This window comes from Electrona antarctica (genome assembly GCF_951216825.1).
Source record: "Electrona antarctica genome assembly, contig: scaffold_110, whole genome shotgun sequence".
NCBI classification, from domain to species: domain Eukaryota; kingdom Metazoa; phylum Chordata; class Actinopteri; order Myctophiformes; family Myctophidae; genus Electrona; species Electrona antarctica.
Window position 1 is genome coordinate 229,826 of NW_027637380.1, and position 10,000 is coordinate 239,825.

The window sequence follows — 10,000 nt, forward strand, 5'->3', positions numbered from 1 at the left end:
CACTAACAGGATAGCATAGTATTCATTATTACATAGTATTCTTACATAAGTACTAGTAGTACTAGTATATATAAGTACATAGTATTCATTGGATGACATTCTTACATAAACTCTATCAAGTAGGCATGAAATCGATTCAAATCTATATGAATCCCGGCGATATGAATCGATTACACCAGTTTGAACCGGTACTGAAAGTGGGCCATCTCATAACTCTGACCCCAGACCAGTGTAACTGCAGGGCGATGTGTGCGTGTGTGTGTGTGTGTGTGTGTGTGTGTGTGTGTGTGTGTGTGTGTCTGTGTGTGTGTGTCTGTGTGTGTGTGTCTGTGTGTGTGTCTGTGTGTGTGTCTGTGTGTGTGTGTGTGTGTGTGTGTGTGTGTGTGTGTGTGTGTGTGTGTGTGTGTGTGTGTCTGTGTGTGTGTGTGTGTGTGTGTGTGTGTGTGTGTGTGTGTGTGTGTGTGTGTCTGTGTGTCTGTGTGTGTCTGTGTGTGTGTGTGTGTGTGTGTGTGTGTGTGTGTGTGTGTGTGTGTGTGTGTGTGTGTGTGTGTGTGTGTGTGTGTGTGTGTGTGTGTGCGTGCACCTCAGTCACAGAGCCTCCGTTCTCACAGATTGTCGAGGTGGAGGAACTGGGAGAACTGGGACCGGATCCTGGAGCACTGGAGCACAGGGCTGGGCGAGAGACATAGACACACAGAGAGAGAGATCAGGCTGGAGACTGGGCGAGAGACATAGAGATACAGAGAGAGAGAGAGAGATCAGAACCTGGAGCACTGGAGAGAGAACTAGAAAAAGTGCCCTTCTGGACACAGGTCTCCACCAGGAGGATAGGAGTGTGTGTGATGTTTGGCAAAATGTTTAGGATTAATATAAACATGTTTGTGCGTGCGTGCGTGCGTGCGTGCGTGCGTGCGTGCGTGCGAGAAGCGGCTTGGCCTGTTGTAGCTCCAACATGAGGCTGATTAGAAAACTGTGAAGTGGCATTTCTTCCTCAGCCTAGTGGGAATATGCATGCACAGTTTCACCGCAATCGAACACTGCGTTGAGTAGTTGTGGCAATTTATACAAAATGGGAAAAAAGCGGGATACTCCTGAAAGGTTTAGAAGCCAATCGTAGCCATTGAGGGTGGATTACTGAGAAATCAAACCAGTCTTGATCACATGACTATGGAGAGCATGTGTACCGATTTGCGTGAAATTTTGTTAAAATATGAAGGAGTAATATTAGAAAATGTGTTTTACATATGTCGGCTTCCTGGTGGCGCTATAAAGAGCAGATGTGAAAAATTCCAGGCAAAGGTTTTTCCTTGGCCTCTAGGGAGTTGGCATACAAAGTTTTACACAGTTCCGTGCAGTTAGAGGTAAAAACACTAATCGGCCAGTTATAGCGCCACCATGAGGCTGAGTTGAAAATGTTCACGTGGCATTTCTTCCTCGGCCTAGTGGGAATGTGCGTGCACAATTTCACGGAAATCACACGATGTGTTCATGATTTGCAGCATTTTGTTTGAAACTGAGCACTCCTGCCAACTTTGGAAGCCAATCTTAGCCAATCAGGATGGAGTCTGAGAAATCTGAAAGACCTGTTTCGTTGAATGGCTATAGAGAGACTGTGTACCAAATTGCATGATGTTTGGACAAAATCTGTAGGTGTACTGTCCAAAAACGTGTTTTGCACAAAGCGCCCTCCTGGTGGCACTATATCAGGCCGTTCTGGACATTTTGGGGCAGAGGTTCATCGTTGGCCTCCAGGGAGTGTGTGCGCAAAATTTGGCATCGACCGAGTTAACGGTGCCAGAGATTAGCTGTTCACAGACGGACGGGGACACACACACGGACACACGGACACACAGACACACGGTCTCTCCCCATGCCTTCGGCCTGGTGGAGACAAAAAGTCAGACAATTTGTTATAGAATATTCAACTAATATTAGATGAATATTCACCTAATATTAGATGAATATAAATGTATGAGTATTGTATGTATGAAGGTATTGATAACATATTGATCAGGTGTATTGATTACCGTTGACTCTCCTCCTGAAGGTATTGATAACATATTGATCAGGTGTATTGATTACCGTTAACTCTCCTCCTGAAGGTATTGATACCATATTGATCAGGTGTATTGATTACCATTGACTCTCCTCCTGAAGGTATTGATGACGGTTCCGTCTTTCCGTCTCAGCAGAGGAGAGCTGCGTCGCTCGGCCACCTTCTGTTTGAGACGAGACTTCACCTTTAAATTAGGCTCCGACGCTGGGCGAGAGACACCCAGACACACAGGGGGGAGGGGGAGAGATAGAGAGGGGGGGAGAGAGAGAGAGAGAGAGAGAGAGAGAGAGAGAGAGAGGGAGAGGAGGGGGAGAGAGGAGGGGGAGAGAGAGAGAGAGAGGGGAGGGAGAGAGAGACAGAGACAGAGAGAGAGACAGAGAGACAGAGAGAGAGAGAGAGAGAGAGAGAGAGAGAGGGGGGGGGGGGGGGAGAGAGACAGTGACAGAGAGAGAGAGAGAGAGAGAGAGAGAGAGAGAGAGAGAGAGAGAGAGAGAGACAGAGAGAAAGAGAGAATAAGTGAATACAAAAACATACAAGCTAACGTCTCCTATAAGGATGTATAAACATACAAGCTAACGTCTCCTATATGGATGTATAAACATACAAGCTAACGTCTCCTATATGGATGTATAAATATAAAACATACAAGCTAACGTCTCCTATAAGGATGTATAAACATACAAGCTAACGTCTCCTATATGGATGTATAAACATACAAGCTAACGTCTCCTATATGGATGTATAAATATAAAACATACAAGCTAACGTCTCCTATATGGATGTATAAACATACAAGCTAACGTCTCCTATAAGGATGTATAAATATAAAACATACAAGCTAACGTCTCCTATATGGATGTATAAATATAAAACATACAAGCTAACGTCTCCTATATGGATGTATAAATATCTTGTCATAGTTTCACCCAGAGTGTTGATGTAACACAGCTCTGTTTACACCTTTATTATATCCCTATTTATATACAATATTTATTTGTAAATACATTGTTTTATCTTGATTGTCTGGTTCCACTTTTGCTTTGGCAATGTAAACGTATGTTTCCCCATGCCAATAAAGCTATTGAATTGAATTGAATTGAATTGAATTGAATTGAATTGAATTGAATTGAATTGAATTGAATTGAATTGAATTGAATTGAATTGAATTGAATTGAAGATTAGATTGGGTTGCAAACAGAAGTGACTCGTTTTGCACAATCCTGTTCTCACCACCAGTCTTCCAGTTCTGATGGTGGCGCTATAACAGTGAATAATTCACCACCAGTCTTCCAGACCTGATGGGGGCGCTATAACAGTGAATAATTCACCACCAGTCTTCCAGGCCTGATGGTGGCACTATAACAGTGAATAATTCACCACCAGTCTTCCACTCCTGATGGGGGCGCTATAACAGTGAAAAATTCACCACCAGTCTTCCAGGCCTGATGGTGGCGCTATAACAGTGAATAATTCACCACCAGTCTTCCAGGCCTGATGGTGGCACTATAACAGTGAATAATTCACCACCAGTCTTCCAGGCCTGATGGGGGCGCTATAACAGTGAATAATTCACCACCAGTCTTCCACTCCTGATGGGGGCGCTATAACAGTGAATAATTCACCACCAGTCTTCCAGGCCTGATGGGGGCGCTATAACAGTGAATAATTCACCACCAGTCTTCCAGGCCTGATGGGGGCGCTATAACTCACCAGTCTTCCGTAGAGGGAAGTCGTCGCGGCTCTCGTAGTTGCCCAGCAGGGGGGGCAGTTTGTAGGAGGAGCTCTGATCCAACGCTGTGCCCCTGAAACACACACACACACACACACGCATGCACGCACGCACGCACGCAGGCACGCACGCACAAAAACAAGGATTTTAGCCCGCATAATCCAGGATTTCAAACTGCATAATCAAGGATTTTAAACTGCATAATCCAGGCCCCCAGGCTGCTAGACAGGCCCCCAGGCTGCTAGACAGGCCCCCAGGCTGCTAGACAGGCCCCCAGGCTACTAGACAGGCCCCCAGGCTGCTAGACAGGCCCCCAGGCTGCTAGACAGGCCCCCAGGCTGCTAGACAGGCCCCCAGGTTGCTAGACAGGCCCCCAGGCTGCTAGACAGGCCCCCAGGCTGCTAGACAGGCCCCCAGGCTGCTAGACAGGCCCCCAGGCTGCTAGGCAGGTCCCCAGGCTGCTAGACAGGCCCCCAGGCTGCTAGACAGGCCCCCAGGCTGCTAGACAGGCCCCCAGGCTGCTAGACAGGCCCCCAGGCTGCTAGACAGGCCCCCAGGCTGCTAGACAGGTCCCCAGGCTGCTAGACAGGCCCCCAGGCTGCTAGACAGGCCCCCAGGCTGCTAGACAGGCCCCCAGGCTGCTAGGCAGGTCCCCAGGCTGCTAGACAGGCCCCCAGGCTGCTAGACAGGCCCCCAGGCTGCTAGACAGGCCCCCAGGCTGCTAGACAGGTCCCCAGGCTGCTAGACAGGCCCCCAGGCTGCTAGACAGGCCCCCAGGCTGCTAGACAGGCCCCCAGGCTGCTAGACAGGCCCCCAGGCTGCTAGACAGGCCCCCAGGCTGCTAGACAGGCCCCCAGGCTACTAGACAGGGCCCCCAGGCTGCTAGACAGGACCCCAGGCTGCTAGACAGGCCCCCAGGCTGCTAGACAGGCCCCCAGGCTGCTAGACAGGCCCCCAGGCTGCTAGACAGGCCCCCAGGCTGCTAGGCTACTAGACAGATTAATATATGGTTTTGCGGGGCAGGTTGGAGCGGGCTGGCTCCCGTGGTGGGACGGGCGGGTTATGAAGGGCGGCTGTGGCTCAGGAGGTAGAGCAGGTCGTCCAATGATCCATGGGTCGGCGGTTCGAATCCCGGCTCCTCCTGTCCACATGCCGAAGTGTCCTTGGGCAAGACACTGAACCCTACATTGCCTCCAATGAGTTGGTCGGTGTGAGCTCGCCACCATTGGTGTGTGAATGTGGGAAGTGAGGACGCTGGCGTCGACTGCAACATCTCACAAGATCCGTATCGGTATCGGACATATCGGTATCGGACATATCGGTATCGGACATATCGGTATCGGACATATCGGTATCGGCCGATCATGAGAAAAACAATGGTTGATCAGTGTCCTGACCGGTAGGTGTCTGTCCCATCAGGTGATCAGTGTCCTGACCGGTAGGTGTCTGTCCGATCAGGTGATCAGTGTCCTGACCGGTAGGTGTCTGTCCCATCAGGTGATCAGTGTCCTGACCGGTAGGTGTCTGTCCCATCAGGTGATCAGTGTCCTGACCGGTAGGTGTCTGTCCCATCAGGTGATCAGTGTCCTGACCGGTAGGTGTCTGTCCCATCAGGTGATCAGTGTCCTGACCGGTAGGTGTCTGTCCGATCAGGTGATCAGTGTCCTGACCGGTAGGTGTCTGTCCCATCAGGTGATCAGTGTCCTAACCGGTAGGTGTCTGTCCGATCAGGTGATCAGTGTCCTGACCGGTAGGTGTCTGTCCCATCAGGTGATCAGTGTCCTGACCGGTAGGTGTCTGTCCCATCAGGTGATCAGTGTCCTGACCGGTAGGTGTCTGTCCCATCAGGTGATCAGTGTCCTGACCGGTAGGTGTCTGTCCCATCAGGTGATCAGTGTCCTGACCGGTAGGTGTCTGTCCGATCAGGTGATCAGTGTCCTGACCGGTAGGTGTCTGTCCCATCAGGTGATCAGTGTCCTGACCGGTAGGTGTCTGTCCCATCAGGTGATCAGTGTCCTGACCGGTAGGTGTCTGTCCCATCAGGTGATCAGTGTCCTGACCGGTAGGTGTCTGTCCCATCAGGTGATCAGTGTCCTAACCGGTAGGTGTCTGTCCCATCAGGTGATCAGTGTCCTCACCGGTAGGTGTCTGTCCCATCAGGTGATCAGTGTCCTAACCGGTAGGTGTCTGTCCGATCAGGTGATCAGTGTCCTGACCGGTAGGTGTCTGTCCCATCAGGTGATCAGTGTCCTGACCGGTAGGTGTCTGTCCCATCAGGTGATCAGTGTCCTGACCGGTAGGTGTCTGTCCCATCAGGTGATCAGTGTCCTGACCGGTAGGTGTCTGTCCCATCAGGTGATCAGTGTCCTGACCGGTAGGTGTCTGTCCCATCAGGTGATCAGTGTCCTCACCGGTAGGTGTCTGTCCGATCAGGTGATCAGTGTCCTGACCGGTAGGTGTCTGTCCCATCAGGTGATCAGTGTCCTGACCGGTAGGTGTCTGTCCGATCAGGTGATCAGTGTCCTGACCGGTAGGTGTCTGTCCCATCAGGTGATCAGTGTCCTGACCGGTAGGTGTCTGTCCCATCAGGTGATCAGTGTCCTGACCGGTAGGTGTCTGTCCCATCAGGTGATCAGTGTCCTGACCGGTAGGTGTCTGTCCGATCAGGTGATCAGTGTCCTGACCGGTAGGTGTCTGTCCGATCAGGTGATCAGTGTCCTGACCGGTAGGTGTCTGTCCCATCAGGTGATCAGTGTCCTCACCGGTAGGTGTCTGTCCGATCAGGTGATCAGTGTCCTGACCGGTAGGTGTCTGTCCCATCAGGTGATCAGTGTCCTGACCGGTAGGTGTCTGTCCGATCAGGTGATCAGTGTCCTGACCGGTAGGTGTCTGTCCCATCAGGTGATCAGTGTCCTGACCGGTAGGTGTCTGTCCCATCAGGTGATCAGTGTCCTGACCGGTAGGTGTCTGTCCCATCAGGTGATCAGTGTCCTGACCGGTAGGTGTCTGTCCCATCAGGTGATCAGTGTCCTGACCGGTAGGTGTCTGTCCCATCAGGTGATCAGTGTCCTAACCGGTAGGTGTCTGTCCGATCAGGTGATCAGTGTCCTGACCGGTAGGTGTCTGTCCCATCAGGTGATCAGTGTCCTGACCGGTAGGTGTCTGTCCCATCAGGTGATCAGTGTCCTGACCGGTAGGTGTCTGTCCGATCAGGTGATCAGTGTCCTGACCGGTAGGTGTCTGTCCGATCAGGTGATCAGTGTCCTGACCGGTAGGTGTCTGTCCCATCAGGTGATCAGTGTCCTCACCGGTAGGTGTCTGTCCGATCAGGTGATCAGTGTCCTGACCGGTAGGTGTCTGTCCCATCAGGTGATCAGTGTCCTGACCGGTAGGTGTCTGTCCGATCAGGTGATCAGTGTCCTGACCGGTAGGTGTCTGTCCCATCAGGTGATCAGTGTCCTGACCGGTAGGTGTCTGTCCCATCAGGTGATCAGTGTCCTGACCGGTAGGTGTCTGTCCCATCAGGTGATCAGTGTCCTGACCGGTAGGTGTCTGTCCGATCAGGTGATCAGTGTCCTGACCGGTAGGTGTCTGTCCGATCAGGTGATCAGCGTCGTACCAAAACACCTGATCGGACCAACCCTAGTTTATACAATATACATTATTATGCCCTGGCTGCCTGCAGTCATTTAAAATGAACACCAGGGGGCGCTGAAAGTGTTACTAATGGTTCTCACCAACAGTGGTTGTAATGGTTGAGTCCAACTGGTTCCTTCTTATTGAGGAGAAACTCCTGAAGCTTCAGTTTCACCTCCGTGCTGGCTATGGCACCTAGACACACACACGCACGCACACACACACACACACACACACACACACACACACACACACACACACACACACACACACACACACACACACACACACACACACACACACACACACACACACACACACACACACACACACACACACACACACACACACTATAGTTAACTATAACTAACAAGGTTTTACACCTCACATTTATATAAATAGTAATATTAACAGTTTGACTCCATAAAACGCTTTACCCGCATTTTAATCAAATATTCTACGCTGCCGAGATTGTTTTATTACCTTTGGAGCTACGCTGAAGTATTTGCAGCTTTCAACCAGGCGAAAAATGGTTTGATGGTTTGTTATGATGAGACGAGCCAGCGGCCATGACAATGCGAAACGAAACCACAGTGCAGAGCAAGTTGTAGTCCAAACAAACCCCCCGTTCACTTGCATTGGGCTCAATTTCCCAGAAGCCCTAGCAGCCCAGATGATGACTTGATTTCCGGTTTCGTCATCATAACGCGACGGCCTCGTCACCAGGTCCCGGATAAATCCGCTGTTTCTTTTTCATTATTTTAAAACTGCGAATTAAACGCATTAAACGAATGTCGGGTATAGTGTTTTACGCGCGGTGGACAATTAGCGGCCGTCAAACTGTAATATTTACTCTCGTGTCTTGTCCTTGTTCCTCAGTAAAGTAATCTGTATTTATATAAATAGTAATAAGTATATTTACTCTCTTGTGTCTTGTCCTTGTTCCTCAGTAAAGTAATCTGTATTTATATAAATAGTAATAAGTATATTTACTCTCTTGTGTCTTGTCCTTGTTCCTCAGTAAAGTAATCTGTATTTATATAAATAGTAATAAGTATATTTACTCTCTTGTGTCTTGTCCTTGTTCCTCAGTAAAGTAATCTGTAATTATATAAATAGTAATAAGTATATTTACTCTCTTGTGTCTTGTCCTTGTTCCTCAGTAAAGTAATCTGTATTTATATAAATAGTAATAAGTATATTTACTCTCTTGTGTCTTGTCCTTGTTCCTCAGTAAAGTAATCTGTATTTATATAAATAGTAATAAGTATATTTACTCTCTTGTGTCTTGTCCTTGTTCCTCAGTAAAGTAATCTGTATTTATATAGATAGTAATAAGTATATTTACTCTCTTGTGTCTTGTCCTTGTTCCTCAGTAAAGTAATCTGTATTTATATAAATAGTAATAAGTATATTTACTCTCTTGTGTCTTGTCCTTGTTCCTCAGTAAAGTAATCTGTATTTATATAAATAGTAATAAGTATATTTACTCTCTTGTGTCTTGTCCTTGTTCCTCAGTAAAGTAATCTGTATTTATATAAATAGTAATAAGTATATTTACTCTCTTGTGTCTTGTCCTTGTTCCTCAGTAAAGTAATCTGTATTTATATAAATAGTAATAAGTATATTTACTCTCTTGTGTCTTGTCCTTGTTCCTCACTAAAGTAATCTGTATTTATATAAATAGTAATAAGTATATTTACTCTCTTGTGTCTTGTCCTTGTTCCTCACTAAAGTAATCTGTATTTATATAAATAGTAATAAGTATATTTACTCTCTTGTGTCTTGTCCTTGTTCCTCAGTAAAGTAATCTGTATTTATATAAATAGTAATAAGTATATTTACTCTCTTGTGTCTTGTCCTTGTTCCTCAGTAAAGTAATCTGTAATTATATAAATAGTAATAAGTATATTTACTCTCTTGTGTCTTGTCCTTGTTCCTCAGTAAAGTAATCTGTATTTATATAAATAGTAATAAGTATATTTACTCTCTTGTGTCTTGTCCTTGTTCCTCAGTAAAGTAATCTGTATTTATATAAATAGTAATAAGTATATTTACTCTCTTGTGTCTTGTCCTTGTTCCTCACTAAAGTAATCTGTATTTATATAAATAGTAATAAGTATATTTACTCTCTTGTGTCTTGTCCTTGTTCCTCAGTAAAGTAATCTGTATTTATATAAATAGTAATAAGTATATTTACTCTCTTGTGTCTTGTCCTTGTTCCTCAGTAAAGTAATCTGTATTTATATAAATAGTAATAAGTATATTTACTCTCTTGTGTCTTGTCCTTGTTCCTCAGTAAAGTAATCTGTATTTATATAAATAGTAATAAGTATATTTACTCTCTTGTGTCTTGTCCTTGTTCCTCAGTAAAGTAATCTGTATTTATATAAATAGTAATAAGTATATTTACTCTCTTGTGTCTTGTCCTTGTTCCTCACTAAAGTAATCTGTATTTATATAAATAGTAATAAGTATATTTACTCTCTTGTGTCTTGTCCTTGTTCCTCACTAAAGTAATCTGTATTTATATAAATAGTAATAAGTATATTTACTCTCTTGTGTCTTGTCCTTGTTCC

At 46.5% G+C, this 10,000-nt stretch overlaps 1 protein-coding gene across 1 annotated transcript in view; it reads right to left on the reverse strand.

Moving 5' to 3' along the window:
* Positions 1-10,000, reverse strand: part of hdac5 (histone deacetylase 5) — a gene marked incomplete at its 3' end in the record, with an annotated part of 100,368 nt that overhangs the window by 63,616 nt on the left and 26,752 nt on the right. The window contains exons 6-9 of the mRNA XM_079531810.1: positions 7,523-7,616; positions 3,767-3,858; positions 2,138-2,260; positions 584-672 (exon numbers count right to left, since the gene is read on the reverse strand). Coding sequence (XP_079387936.1) covers positions 584-672; positions 2,138-2,260; positions 3,767-3,858; positions 7,523-7,616 — 398 coding nt within the window. The remainder of the gene's footprint in view (positions 1-583; positions 673-2,137; positions 2,261-3,766; positions 3,859-7,522; positions 7,617-10,000) is intronic.